The sequence below is a fragment of the Terrapene carolina genome, unplaced genomic scaffold (genome assembly GCF_002925995.2).
Source record: "Terrapene carolina triunguis isolate 2854851 unplaced genomic scaffold, T_m_triunguis-2.0 Scaffold210, whole genome shotgun sequence".
NCBI classification, from domain to species: domain Eukaryota; kingdom Metazoa; phylum Chordata; order Testudines; family Emydidae; genus Terrapene; species Terrapene triunguis.
The window spans coordinates 36,194,718-36,210,444 of NW_020664561.1; the positions used below are offsets into that span (position 1 = coordinate 36,194,718).

General features: G+C 41.5%; 1 protein-coding gene across 1 annotated transcript in view; it reads right to left on the bottom strand.

Moving 5' to 3' along the window:
- The window catches only part of LOC113405062 (AP2-interacting clathrin-endocytosis protein-like), a 66,506-nt gene that overhangs the window by 21,807 nt on the left and 28,972 nt on the right, over positions 1-15,727 (bottom strand). The window contains exons 5-10 of the mRNA XM_026655630.1: positions 15,010-15,099; positions 12,158-12,238; positions 10,206-10,302; positions 9,324-9,412; positions 8,976-9,078; positions 499-681 (exon numbers count right to left, since the gene is read on the bottom strand). Coding sequence (XP_026511415.1) covers positions 499-681; positions 8,976-9,078; positions 9,324-9,412; positions 10,206-10,302; positions 12,158-12,238; positions 15,010-15,099 — 643 coding nt within the window. The remainder of the gene's footprint in view (positions 1-498; positions 682-8,975; positions 9,079-9,323; positions 9,413-10,205; positions 10,303-12,157; positions 12,239-15,009; positions 15,100-15,727) is intronic.

The following is a 15,727-nucleotide window of genomic DNA, read 5'->3' on the forward strand; positions in this document are numbered from 1 at the left end:
GTTAGGGAAATGCAGTGCTGGGTAAAATTAGACAAGCTCTTACCAGGAAATACTGCAGGGAACTCTTTCAATTAATCCTTAACCCTTAGCAGTGCTGCACATTTGCAACTCAAAAAGTCAATGGACATTGTGGCATGTGCGTGCTGCTACCTTGGACTTTGGTCCTGTACATGCTTTATGATGTGTTTATGCACATGCTTAACTTTACACACAACAGTAGTACCCTTGACTTCGTGGAACTACCCACACTTGCTCAACTTGAAGTACGTAACTGTACATAGGATTAAAGTCTTAATTTTTTCAAATTAATTATGCCCTAATAACGGACCCCTGCCCTAATATTAAATTCTTATGTGAAATTATTTGTAAAGTGACACTGAAATCATTCTGAGTAAGTTAACAGCCTAAGTTGTTGGGAAGAACTCACTCCCATACAAGAAAGTGTAATACAATGCATTTGTTTTGAAAAAAGTAGAACATAACTCATAAGCATTTTACCTGCAAGAAAATATGAAAACTTTCACTCTCTATTATATGAGGGAAGTTTGTTACAATAAATGTTATGCATTCTTCTTGAAGCCTAGATGCCAAGGCCAGAGCCATTTCAGACCATTTCACTTGGGGAAGACTACCGAGCAGCCGGTCACTTTCCATCAAAAGAGAAGCTGCATTCTTGTGGTTCTTAAAATAAAAGCAATTAATATATATTAGAATAGTTATCTATTAGAGTAGACATCCAAGAAAAAGCTGTTTCTCAAATAGCTCCTATTAAGTTACTGAACACTTACACTTACTATTAATTTCACTTACCTTAATTGTATTTGGATTTTAATATTAGCATATTCCACTATCTTTTTTAAGTTAAAAAGTCTGATGGGCTCAATTGTTTCTATTGTTCTCTGATGATGCTAGGGGAGAATGTTTTCATAATGGGATTTTATTATATTTTGCTGCCTAGAGAGAAGGCAGATTCACAAACAAATGCCAAACACTAAACTAGTAAGGGGAATCTCATAGGAAAGTTAAATGGAAAGGATAATACTAAGTCGTAAGAGAGTGTGATAGCCATGTTGACATAAGGGGCAGGGAGAGTTCTACGTGGCTGGGAGACATTGCAGGAGCCTCCCGCACCCTGTCCAGTGAAGCAACTGTTGGACTTCACAGAATTTTATCCTCACTTAGCCTCCCCATCCCCAAGTTTTCCATAGGAAGGAGTGAGCTGATCCATGTGGCATTTATTTGTTTTAAACAGTTCGTTTCCTAATATTCTGTCCCCTTTAATTTAGTTATACTGTGATTTTGACGCTTCACTGCCAACCTAAGTACTTACATAGGCCTCATCACCAATGCCCATATCACCACATGCTAACTCACACCTTAAAAGTAATTTACAATTTATTGTTATCCACCAAAGTAAAATGGATTAAAAGATCTACTACATGTGACCTCCCAGGTCAGTTGATAAATTATACAATATGCTCAATAAGCTTTCCCCCCCCCCCCCCTTTATCTTGGTTTAAAAATGCTGCCAAAGATAAACAGTGTTTTCTACAAGCAGGGTCTTGCGTATTCTTCCTAATGGAAACAAAGTAGTAGTAAACCTGTAAAGTAATCAAAATTTCTAGTTCTCTTCAGTTTCCTAATTGTTATGGAATGAGAGTTAATCATGAGAAAGCAAAGACAAATTAGTGAAAAACAATGTAGGAAAGAGAAAACATACTGATGGTTTAAAAAGCCTAAATTTGGTTAATCTTAGTTAGATTGCTATAGAAAAGAAAAGCATTAAATTCAACTAAACACGACAGAAAAGTGTTGCAAGTTCAAATTCACACTTACCAAGAAAGCTTGAGTACTTTCAGCTCAGAGAAAGAAAAACACAGCATGTATTTTCTCTGTGTATATTCCAACTAGGAGTATACTTCCTGCAAGTCCTCACTCAACTGTTTTTACATTTGTTATGGGCAAAGCCTATTTTTCATATGTGCATATAAAAGTAAATAAAGGATTAGCATGCACTTAGGGTTCGATCTTGCTCCCAATGGCTCAATTACAAGCCTCTTTAATAGTGGAGGATCAGGTCCTTACTCACAAGATGAGGAGCATCTACCTCTTTCTTGCAAGGTGCTCAGTGCCCACAATGCCCATTAAGCACTTCTAGTGAAATATGAAATATCTCCACAGCGTCCAGTTAAATCAGCACCTTACAGGACTGGGCCTATCTGCATCTTATTCCTCCAGACATAATCTATCTCTAGGGTAAGAGATAACTGTGAACAACTATAGTTTTGTTCTAGGAGGAAGTTTCTTTCTCTTTTCTAAAAAATGGTTACTTCCAAACATTTGTTTGTGAGGCTACCAAGATAAGCACCCTTAATGTGGTTTTAAATGGCACTCATGCTTAGAAGTTTTTAGTTTCTTGTACCAATCTTTGTGGCTTTTCATCAAAGTCTCTCCACTGCAAGTCTACTTCTCCATATACCTCACACTCCTCTCAAGATTTGCTATACAGGAGCAAGAGAAACAGCTCAGTATTTTGGAAAATTTGTTGCTTCTGTGCTGCCTTTAATGTTTAAATGAAAGCTCACAAAGCCAATAGCGATTCTACTCAAGCTCACACCTGTACAGTTTGGAAATTGTGCATATCAGAAGAAAGCATTCCATTATTATATTTAATTGGCTTTTAAACATAAAATGTCTATGATTGACAGATGAAAGAACCAATAAGCTCAGATTTACAGGCTGGGTCTAACTGTTGAGAAGTACTATGCACAGTATAAAGTTTTTTGTAAAATAGAATAGCTCAAGTAAAATAAATATCTATAAATATTAGACTGTTTTGCCAAGCAGCCTTAACATTTTTGCAGTTTTTAAAATATGCAAAACCCCATAGGCCACTAGAGAATTTTCAGTCTCAGGAAATGTTGGGAATAGATGCCACACAGGATTTAGGGAGGCAGAAAGAGAGTGCAAGAAGCATGTTGATTTATTTTTCAATTCCATGATTGTGAAGCCTTACTAGACATCAACTAAGGGTATGTCTACACTACGAGAGTAGTTCGATTTTAGTTAAATCGAATATTTGCAATCGATATTAGAAAGTCGAACGTGTGTGTCCACACCAAGGACAGTAATTCGACTTTGTCAGTCCACACTACCAGGGAAAGCGTCGACATTGGAAGCAGTGCACTGTGGGCAGCTATCCCACAGTTCCCGCAGTCCCCGCTGCCCATTGGAATTCTGGGTCGAGCCCCCAATGCCTTCTGGGGGGAAAAAATGTCTCGAGGGTGCTTTTGGGTAACTGTCGTCATCCAATCGTCACTCCCGCCCTCCCTCCCTCCTTGAAAGCGCCGGCGGGAAATCAGTTCGTGCACTTTTCTGGTCAGTGACAGCGCGGACGCCACAGCACCGCGAGCATGGATCCCGCTGCGACCATCGCTGCAGTTGTGGCCGTTGTCAACGCCTCGCAGCTTATCACCCACCTTTCACAGAGGCAGATAGAGAGAAATCAGGCGAGGAGGCTACGGCAGCGGGGTGAGGACCTGAACTCCGAGAGTAGCACACGCCTGTCAGAAACCACGACACCCAGCGCCGAGGACATCGCGTTTGCAATGGGGCATGTGGATTTTGTTGAACGGCGATTCTGGGCCCGGGAAACAAGCACGGACTGGTGGGACCGCATAGTGCTTCTGGTCTGGGATGAATCCCAGTGGCTGCGAAACTTTCGCATGCGGAAGGGGACTTTCCTGGAACTTTGTGACTTGCTGTCCCCTGCCCTGAAGCGCAAGGACACCCGCATGCGAGCAGCCCTGACTGGTATTTACTTGGAGAAGCTTACTGACTCGCTGTGATCTCAGCGAAACCAATATCCCCATGGTTATAGCAGCTTGCTGCGTGCTCCACAATCTCTGTGAGAGCAAGGGGGAGACCTTTATGGCGGGGTGGGAGGTTGAGGCAAATAGCCTGGCTGCTGATTACGCCCAGCCAGACAGCCGGGCGATTAGAAGATCCCAGCGGGACGCGCTGTGCATCCGGGAGGCTTTGAAAGCCAGTTCCAGGACTGAGCAGGGTACCCAGTGACTTTTAAGTTTGTGGACACAGAAGCTGAACTTGCCCCCGTTTCTTTACCCAGTTACCCCCTTCACCCCCTTCCCAAAAAATAAAATCTGTTCTGTTTTGCTAATGAACACCGTTGTCTTCATTACTCTTTTCGCGGGAATGTTTTAAACCTGGGTTTAGTGTTGTGATGCTAATGATGCTTCTAAACTGCCCTCCCCCGCCACAAAGTCACAGAGCAACCCCGCCCCCCCTCCCCACAGAACATGAAAGCCATCTCCCAGACTGACCAGGGTAACTAGTCACTGCACTGTGTATGTGCCCTGCTGCTGGGCCTGCCCCCTGCTAAAGGTGACTGTCCTGTCTAATTACCAAGCCCCTTCCCCCCCTTCAGACAGACTCTCCTCCAAAAGAAGAGGATGGAAACAGTAATGAACAGAAACGTATTTTTTATTAACAACCGCACATGGAACGGGGGGGTGAAACTTGGACGGGGTCTTGTGTGAGGCGGGTAGGAAAGGACTTTTCAGATTTTGGGGAATGAGAGCCTTCTACTGCTATAGCTGTCCGCTGGGGTGGAGTGAAAGTTTTCACGGCCCCTGCCGCCCCTCCGTGTTTGGACTTTGGGTGAGGGGGGTATGGGACTTGGTGGCGGGGCAGGGCGGTTAGAGAGAGACTGCAGCGGGGCTCTCTCCTTCTGCCTCCGGTCCTGCAGAACATCCACAAGGCGGCGGAGCGTGTCCGTTTGCTCCCTCATTAGTCCAAGCAGCGTTTGAGTCGCCTGCTGGTCCTCCTGTCGCCACCTCTCCTCCCGTTCCATGTTTGCCCGGTGCATTTGGGACAAGTTCTCCCTCCACTGTGTCTGCTGGGCTGCCTGTGCTCGGGAGCATCCCATTAGTTCAGCAAACATGTCTTCCCGTGTCCTCTTCTTCCTCCTCCTAATGTGCGCTAGCCTCTGGGCAGATGTTGCTGTGGGAATTGGAAAAAGGGAGTGAATTCCTGAGACAGATCAATGTATCTGTGAACAGAGAACATAGTCTTGCTCTGTGAACAAGACCATGCAGAGCACCTATCACACGCGCACTGAGGACAAGGTCGAATTTTCGGCCCTCGCCTACAGTGCCTGCGGTCTTGCTGTGGCGAGCTGAGGAGCGGGGCAGGACACCGGACTTTGTCTAGCTGGCAAACATGGTAAGCCGTAGACTTGTGGCTGCTTAAAACTTTAAGAGTGGCACTGGCCTCCTTTCACATAGAAAGCAATGCGAGTCTCTGCTGGCAGCAATCCTGCAAGCATGAACTCTGCCCCTGTCCCAGCCCCTCGCGGCTGTAAACCGCGTGGCTGTAAACCGGCAGTTGCAGTTCTGTAAAGGAACGGGCAAGCAGTCCCAATACTAACTGTTCCCTACCTAATTCAAAGCAGGGCGTCATGCCAGACATCACCCTCCTGAGGGTCTCGGAGAGCCAGAAGGAGAGGATGCTGCGGGACAGCCTGCAGAAACCGGGGCCATTTGCTGCTATGCTGTGCAAGGCCATGATCCCCGAATACCTGCTGGCGTTGTGGCAGGGAAACGTGTCATACCACGGGGGGCCTAATAAGCTCTCCCTGCCAAAGAACCTGATAATTAGGCTGGAAAGACACCTGCAGGAGGCCTATGAGGAGTTCTCCCCGGGGGATCTCGCCTCTATCCCCGGACACATCGACCAGTTTTTGGGTTAGGTGCCCTTGGAGGGACAAAAGAGTGGAGCGTCTTGGGCAGTGTAATCATGAAGCGGACATTGTTGAATTTTCTTAAAATGGTTCGGACTATACATTGAAGCGGCCAAAGACACAGTAATCATGAAACCCTTTGTTCAGATTCCCCTTTTTGTTGCACTTTCCTGTTTACATGTTTAGAAGCACTTTACCCATTGTTAATATTTCAAATCTTCCTGTTCTGTTATAAATAAAAGTTTACATACTTGAAAGCACTTTAGCTATTGTTAATATTTAAAATATGCAAGTTCTGTTATAAATAAATGTTAAGATATTTAAAACACTTACTGCTTGATCCTTCCCCTGAATCTGTGTCTGGGGTAACGGCGGGGGACGGTTGGTAGGGGATCTCTGTGAGGGTGATGAAGAGCTCCTGGCTGTCGGGGAAATCAGCGGTGCCAGCGCTGTCGACTGCCTCGTCCTCCTCATCTCCTTCTTCATCTTCCCCGTCCGCTAACATGTCGGAGGAACCGGCCGCGGACAATATCCCATCCTCAGAGTCCACGGTCACTGGTGGGGTAGTGGTGGCGGCCGCACCTAGGATGGAATGCAGTGCCTCGTAGAAACGGGATGTGTGGGGCTGGGATCCGGAGCGTCCGTTTGCCTCTTTGGTTTTTTGGTAGCCTTGTCTCAGCTCCTTGATTTTCACGCGGCACTGCGTTGCATCTCGGCTGTATCCTCTCTCTGCCATGGCTTTAGAGATCTTCTCGTAGATCTTTGCATTCCGTCTTTTGGAGCGCAGCTCGGCAAGCACGGACTCATCTCCCCACACAGCGATGAGATCCAAGACTTCCCGATCAGTCCATGCTGGGGCCCTCTTTCTAGTCTGGGATTGCACGGCCATCTCTGCTGGAGAGCTCTGCATCTTTGCCACTGCTGCTGAGCTCGCCACGGTGTCCAAACAGAAACTGCGATTCAAACTGCCCAGACAGGAAAAGGAATTCAAATTTTCCCGGGGTGTGGCTGGTCAGAGCATCCGAGCTCGGACTGCTGTCCAGAGCGTCAACAGAGTGTTGCACTGTGGGATAGCTCCCGGAGCTATTAGCGTCGATTTCCATCCACACCTAGCCTAATTCGATATGGCCATTTCGAATTTAGCGCTACTCCTCTCGTTGGGGAGGATTACAGAAATCGATTTAAAGAGAGCTCTATGTCGAACTAAATAGCCTCGTGGTGTGGACGGGTGCAGGGTTAATTCGATTTAACGGTGCTAAATTCGACATAAACGCCTAGTGTAGACCAGACCTAAGAGGCACAGCCCAGCAGGAACAGGATGGGGGCAAGATGGCTTTAAACCACCTTTGTGTCCTCTCAAGCCTGGCTGCTCTTGGGGCTGGAGAGGATTCCACAGGCCTGTCAGCTGCCCAGGATCACCCGATGGGCCTCAGCACTGCCCAGAATCTCTGCAGCACTGCATGCTGCAACTCCACCCCTCCCACCTTGCCCCCATCACACACCCTACACCAGGGCTTATGTGGGGGTCATCAGAAGACAGCACTATGGCTGACTCTACGGTGCTTGCACAGGAGAAATCATACCCAGCTAAAAACAGGTCGTTTAGAGCTTCTTTAACACTGTTTCAGCCCCTTTAGCCAGTGTGAAGCAGCTAGAGTGGGGATGAGAATCTCATCCTAGGTATCATGTAACTTTTTGACAGAGATAGCTTTCAGGGTAAAAAACTATATTTACTTGTGCTGTGATACAGCGCACATTCTAGCTCACATTTTCAGCTGGCATAACTCTGATTTGAATTTGACCCACTAAATCAGCCCAGGTATTAATTCCACGAATACCAGAGTGGAAAATCTGCAAATTCAGGCAGTATGAATTGAATGTAAACACACAACACTAACAACAACTGGTAAGGTCTGAAGATGGATACATTCAGAGGTCATATCAATGTTGACAATTTGTGAAACGGAAGATAAAACAGCTTAATATTAAGCTAAGACAATAAAAAATTACAGACACTAACAATTTTGAGAGATTAATTCCCTATATGTAAGGCTACGATTTAGTCATGGATATTTTTAATAAAAGTCATGGACAGGTCATGGACAATAAACAAAAATTCACAGCCCCGTGACCTGTCCATGATTGTACTATAAATACCCCGACTAAATCTTATCTGGGGGGCCCCAAGGGGAGCCACTGCTCTGCCCTGGAGGGCTGCTGCTCGGAGGGTGAGGGGGCTAGAGGCACCAGCTGCTGGGGGCCACCGAGCAGGGGCTGCTCCTGCCATCCCCAGGGTCACAATCCCACCGTTGCTCCGGCCATCCCTGGGACCGCTGCCGGCGGCCGCCAAGCTGCGGCTGCTCCTGCCGTCCCTAGGACTGCTCCTCAGGCAGTCCCTGGGCCAGCCACATCTGCTGATGCTCGGGTGGTCCCTGGGGCAGCTCCAGCAGCGGCTGGTGCGGCTGGCTGTGGGGCCACCCGAGTGGCTCGCTGCAGAGCTGCTCCAGCAGCGACTGGTGTGGCTGTCCCTGGAGCTGCCTGAGCAGCTGTCCCTGGTGCCAGCTGCTTGGGCGGCCCTGGGGTCAGCCACACTGGCAGCTGCAAAAGTCATGGAGGTCACAGAAAGTCATGGAATCCATGACCTCCATGACAGACACGGGCCCTGCCTATAAGTAGATGTCTCGTAACCACTAATTGATACCAAAACACTTTCGCCTGGAGAAAAAAAAGCCACCAACCAGCTTATGCTAAGTCTCCAAATTAAAATTTGGGGTGAAATCCTCCTGGACCCATTAAGTCAGTGGTACAACTCCTACTTACTTCAATCAGGCCAGTTTCACCTGTGGTGTCTGGTATAAGAATTAACCTGACAATTACTACAATTGCTCCTTCTCTCTGTTTAAATGTATAATGTTGTACTATTCTGTCAGAATACGGAATTTGATAAACTCCTCTTAAATGGCTATATTTTGGAGTGGTTTGAGATTTTCCCATCATCATGTGTTCCATGAAACATCAGTGTGACTGTATTTGTATGTCAATGTTTGTTCTTGTGTTTTCATTTATATAATGATTTTTCATTTACTATGATTAATATACTATACATTTAATGAGGCATGTTTACTATTAATTGACTTTTTAATTCCTTTGCAAAGCTAAATAAGCACAATTTTAAAGTAACATACATGTAAGCACTCACTAGATACATACTTACCAAAGACTGAATCATCACAGTAAGACAGTTGTTCTGAAGCTCAGTGGGTAAACTGGCAAAGCTCCTCTCTGACCAACATTTCACAAAATGTTTTACTATCCATCTGTTAAAATAAGAGCTTTACTTAACTAAATAAGGAACATAGATGAAATTTTATAAAACTATTGTTGTAATATCTTCACCTCTGCTAACATAAATGAGCCCCATGAGTTTTCATGGAAAAACTAGATTAAAATATGAACTTTAAGTTCCTCCCAAAATTATGTTCAGTCTGTCAAAACGCATTAATTTAAAGAACGAACAGTGAAAATGGACAGCATAAACCATAATGCATTTTATTTCACTTACTTCATGCAAGCAGCATAAAGGTTCTCGACTTCCATTGAATGAGCAATAGCCAGGCAATCTAGCACATGTTGCTGCCTTCCAGGAATAGGCTAAAATTGTGAGAAAATAATCATACTTGCTGTTTTCTATAAGTCAGAATGTACATGCAAATATACAAGTCTTCAGTTTAGCCTGAAACATTGTCAGTGACCAGAATATTTACATTTGTGGGAATTTATGCATAATGGGCCTACTCCTGCTCCCACTGAAATCAGTGGCAATGGTGCAGGGTTGGGCCTAATGTATGGACACATTCAACTAAAAAAAATCTTGAATTTTCAACTTTCAATTTTCAGTTGAACAGAAATACCTGAAAAATATACTTCCAAGTATGCAACATGTCTGTATACAACCCCCAACAATATAAAGCGACATGACAATGGCTAATATTCTAAGGAATTTAATATAAGTTTAACTGCTATAGTGGAATACTGCATTTTTTCTACTATGGCTTACAAACTGCCTACTTCATTGTTGTTATACAAATAGGTACTTGACCCGGCAGGCCTTACTTCCATTAGTAATCCCACTTAAACTTGATGGAATTACGAAGAGTGTAGGAACTGCAGACCCCGGCCTAGCACCCTCAGTAGTAACAGAATGATTCTTTGTTATTAAATTGGAAATGAACTAATAAAATGAAAGAGACAAGATTGATGAGGTAATATCTTTTATTGGACCAACTTCTGTTGGTGAGAGAGACAAGCTTTCGAGCTTACACAGAGCTCTTGTTCAGGTCCAATTAAACATCTCAACAATCTGATTTATAATAGAATTAAATTCCGCCCCCCCACCAGCATTTTGGCTCACACAGTAGTGTAAAACTGAAAGATATACACATACCTTTTGAAAAAAATTGCAGTAGTCTCTTTTGAGAATATAGATAGCTACTTCTTTCAGTCCGTCTAGCCCATACATATCAGCAACACTGAGTATTCGACTGAAGTGAGAGCAGTAATGATAGGAATCATAAGATCACCATACAACCTGGAAGTTCACATTTTTGCTTACAAGACAGTTTACAACCCAAATGACTTCCTCCCAACCCCTTTTTTCTTCTAAGTTAGAAGTTTCTATACACCACTGTGTATTGAATAAGTATAAGTACATGGTACATGTCTAGAACAGTGGTTTTCAACCCGTGGTCTGCGGACCGTTGGGGGTTCGCAGACTGTCTAAGATTTCCAAAGGAGTCAGCACCTTCATTCAAAATGTTTTAGGGGTGTGAAAATGAAAAAAGGTTAAAAACCACTGGTCTAGAATGTTCCAAAATACAGTCCTCAAACAGAAACAAACCTAGCTAAAAAAAACCTACAACTAACACAGAGTGACCCTCTAGAGCTGCTTGCTGAAGCTCACAGAACTTCTTACAGGGCTTTCAGTACCTCTCCATTTTGAGGGCAAGTGCTCTTTTCTAGTTGCTGCAGTAGGATGATTTAGGCATTTCACGGCTGCCCATTACAAGGGTTATATTTGATGTTACGGGTTATGTAGTCTGGCATCTGAGAATTACATCAGTGATGAGAGTCACTTCCAAATAACAGAAAAGCATAGTAAACAAACTACAAAACTACTATTTTTGTAAAATAATTAATACCTCTATGATCTGGCCCATTCCAGGCAAGGATTTGTAGGGGACATTTTAAATACAATTCCATGTCATATTGGGGGAATAAGCTTTGAACAACAAATGATTTTCACTCTTCAGAAATTATGTTCTTGACATCTACTAGCACACTTAAAAACAGCTTCTATATAACAGATTACAACGAATATTTCAAAACTCTTATTTACTGGTTTGTGATCCTGATGCTGTAATATTATATGTTAGTAACATCCAACCAGCAAATGTAACCCTTAGCATCTAAGTTTATGAACAAACCCTACAAATCTTAAACCACTCCACTACAATTTAATAGACACGGAATCCCGTGAGTAACAGAACTAGTGCAATTCTACAGAAAAGAATTGGGGGAGAGCAGATGACCTAGGAAAACAACCCAGAGTGTGTGTACGCTTGTACACTGTGAGCTATATAAAACAGCTCCAATCGGTGCAACCACCGAGGAACATTTTGGGAGTGGGCCCAGTGCATCCATGATATTGCAGATGCCAAAACCTCCTTGCTGGATACAGTGAGGGGACATGCAATGGCTGAATTAGCAGCCATGGAATGGCTCCAATGCAGCTTGCTACCTTAATGGATGAGCTCTATACCATTCCCAAGATCTACAGATTTCCGTAGGGTTGTTTACACCAGCTATACGCTGGGGAGAGGGTTTAGACCAAACATTTTAAAAAAGATTGCCTGCAAGTGTTTCATGTTACTGTTCAACTACGTTCTGTGGATCTATTATTTTACAAACAGTGGGACATCTCACTAATTCAAAAAGTTCTTTCAAATATTACATTCTAAATATTGGTTACAAAGTATCATCTCACTTTGTCCGTATTGTTCTAAAAGCTGAGTAAAACCAGAATGTACAGCACAAAGTGTCAAATTATTTTAGCATAAAAGGCTATACTGTTTGTTTTCCAAACATTTTTCTCCCCATATAATTTTCTATAGGGCTGCCGGTCCAACTTTTCCAGTAGCTGCTGAATAAACAACACGATCTATCTAAAAATTATATTATTTTTGAAATTTCTTCAAAATATGTTTAGATGCAATGATCATTACATTTGATACCTTTGTCTTATTTATACTACATGATGCATTTTCCATTTGAATCTGAACTGAGAAAAAGCAGAATAGGCATGAAGTGCAATTAAAAATAATAAAATTTGACATATACCCAGCATCAGCTTTGTTTGGGAAGTCCAGCATTCCTCCATATATAAAATACAATAGGACATTCATTTCTACATGGTTTATGCTGCAAAATAGAAAGGAAAATCACTACAAGAGACATGTTCAAAATAAAATCTATTGCTGATATTTTATAAAATGATTCAGAAGGTTGATGTGTCATCTGGTCATATTATGAAAAATTATGGAAAGGAAATGAACTAATAAAATTAAAGAGACAAGATTGATGAGGTAATATCTTTTATTGGACCAACTTCTGTTGGTGAGAGAGAGACAAGCTTTCGAGCTTACACAGAGCTCTTCTTCAGGTCCAATTAAATATATAACCTCATCCACCTTGTCTGTCTAATATCCTGGGACAGACACTGCTATAATAAAATTAAAGCAGTTTCCAAGTTTAATCTATGGCACTTCAGCTTGTGAGTAACTTCACTAATATGAGTAGTTCAACTGAAGCTTCATAATGCAAGCATTTCTGATTAAAGTTATAACCAGACTAAAATTACTTGTTACTGAGATTTATAGTGGTTCTCTAAAAGAAAGATTATTTTTACTGATGTGTGCGTAAGCAAGGTATTTTCATCTTCTTAAGATATATCACTAGAAAACACTCCATTTTTTACGTTAACTGTATATGTTTAATAAGAATTTACTTTTATGGATTTCTTAAATCTAAGAGTGTATTTAAATTTTACTTTTTATAAAAATGTATTGTCATTTGCACTGTGATAGTAAGAAGTCAGATCTCAAAATATTTAGAAAGTTTCTATGGGCTTGATCTTCCACCATTGTAGATAATGGGAGTTTTACCATCAAAGTGAATGGAAGCAGGATTTATATTGGTGAACAGAATTTTCAGAATAATTACATTATTGTATTAATCCTAATCTCAAGGTCTAATTCCCACAAGATGCAGGTGCCATGGCCATTAGTGTAAATGGGAACTACTCACACATGTTAATAAGAGACCTCTTAAAACATTAAACATGTTGAAGCAACAGACGGTGATGACTAAAAACAAAGAACAAAATTGGTTGCAACATGCTAAGCAGCAAAATCAACACAGTTGTCTCTCTACATTAGCACACAGGATAGCCATAAAAACAGCAAGAAAATGTTTCCCTGCTGTCTTGACAGCTGTTATCTTAAGCAGCATTTTTATTATTTTAGAATAAGCCATATGCACTTTATTCATAAGTGTTTATAAAGATAGCATGAAAATCTGCACAAAGCAGAAGACTGAACTTGAAAAGGTAGCAGTAGTACAATAATGGATCTAGTCAGCTCTTAATACCTGGAAACCACAAGATATTATTTAGACTTAAACGTGCTTGTAAAAAAATTTAACAATATTCAGGAAAAAGTCTTTACTAAAAAATAATGACTGAAATTCCTTAGCTATTTAGAAAGATGGAGATCAATTACTGAGGGTAGGATGCGGCCAAGATACAAAAACAACACTGTCATTTGATTTTTTTTTAAATTCACTATATAGCATAAAAGATATACAACAACTGCTTTAGTGGTTTACAAAAAATAAAATGAGTAAAAACAAAACTTTTTTCATGATGTCACAGACATGTTATTAAAATAGGAAATTTAAAATGAGGAAAAACTAGGGGAGGATTGCTCGGTCATACCATTTTATATCGAGACAAAGTGTATACATGTTCTAACGCTCTATAATGTACATGGTTCTTTGTAAAGAAGAGTGGGTCTGAATGACCTGAATGCCATATTAGTTGCCATTAGTTTACAGGGCATCAGGGTTAGTGTACATTAGGTACACTTTGTAATGCAGTATTACATATTATGTGATAACAGCTACTAATATTTAATGGAAATTTTATATAAAATTTTTGAGGCGTTGAAAGGAACAGAATTGACATCCCCAGAGACACCGAAGTCCCTGATGTCAAATATCAGGGGGTAGCCGTGTTAGTCTGTATCTACAAAAACAACAAGGAGTCTGGTGGCACCTTAAAGACTAACAGATTTATTTGGGCATAAGCTTTCGTGGGTAAAAACCTCACTTCTTCAGATGCATAGAGTGAAAGTTACAGATGCAGGCATTATATACTGACACATGGAGAGCAGGGAGTTACTCTCCATGTGTCAGTATATAATGCCTGCATCTGTAACTTTCACTCTATGCATCTGAAGAAGTGAGGTTTTTACCCACGAAAGCTTATGCCCAAATAAATCTGTTAGTCTTTAAGGTGCCACCAGACTCCTTGTTGTTTTCGAAGTCCCTGATTCAGCCATACAATATGTAATAAGACTCAAGAAGAGTTTTATTTGCTATACACTAGCAGCAATATTGTTCTGAGCACTTGTGGACAAAATGTTTCCAGCCATGATTCAATTTCCTAGTGTACAATGATCCTGAATCACATTGGTTAAAAGTGACCTACTAACTGAATAGTTGATTTGCTTTTATACCCTAAATGTGCATCCTAAAGAGCTATGAAAATTTATGAGACAGCTCAGCTGTATAGGGCACATTTTTGTGGCATAAGTGAAGTTAAATAGAAGAGGAGTGAAAAAACCTTCATGTAGGCTGTGGGACACTAAAATGTGGATTATGGAAAAGGATGAAGTTGATGAATGCCTCCCTTTTCTCCCCCCCCAACTGATAAATTTAAGAGAAACATCAAAACCACTGTATTCTACTAACCAAGTCAAAATATTACTCCAGAAATTTATTAAATTGAAGAAAAAAAAGTATCACAGCAGATTACTGTGAATTGCTTTGTATGCAGCATGGTTGCTGCATATTTGCAGTGATTTTAAATTGCCTACCTTTGCTCCCATATGTCTTGCAAAAACTATGCTTACCCTTGAAGAGTGATGTGCTCTTGGGAGCTTTCAGCCCAACTTCCACTCAGCATAGCAGCAAAGTAACTAGATCTGGCACATAAAATAGCCCTGATAGGGAAAAACGTAAATATTTGTATCTAGTGAAATGATGTTTATTACAAAAAAAATCTTAGACGAGATTGATTCAGATCTTTGCCCCTTACACATCAAGGTATCTGTGCACTGCATATCTTTTTCTCCCAGTATCTTTGGCAACTAATTTCAGGATGTTATAATAATGAAGAAAATTAATACTCTGAAAGTTCTCAGTTAAAGCTAGTTTCTAGTACACTTTTAGTATTTACATAAACAGAAGAAATCAATTGCTGCAAGACTTACCTGTTCCTCCAAAAGAGAAAGTGGAATAGATTTTTCAGACACAAGTTTGCAGCTTTTATTATATTACAGCATAACACTAAATTCAAATTATTTATATAACAACACTTCAGACAGTTATGTTCTGGACCTCTTGCCCATACTTATAGTATACTGATTTTAACAAAGAAATATTTATAAAAGATACAGCTAAAACTTCAGTCACTCCAGAGTAACTACCCACCTCCTTGCAAAAGGTAAGTTTCAGTCTATTCTGATATATTAGTATGTTCCAACAAAATGGGGCGTGCTTCCTACATGAACACATGAGAAGAGGTATACTTTATTTTCGGGTTGTCAAGCAATTAAAAAAATTAATCAT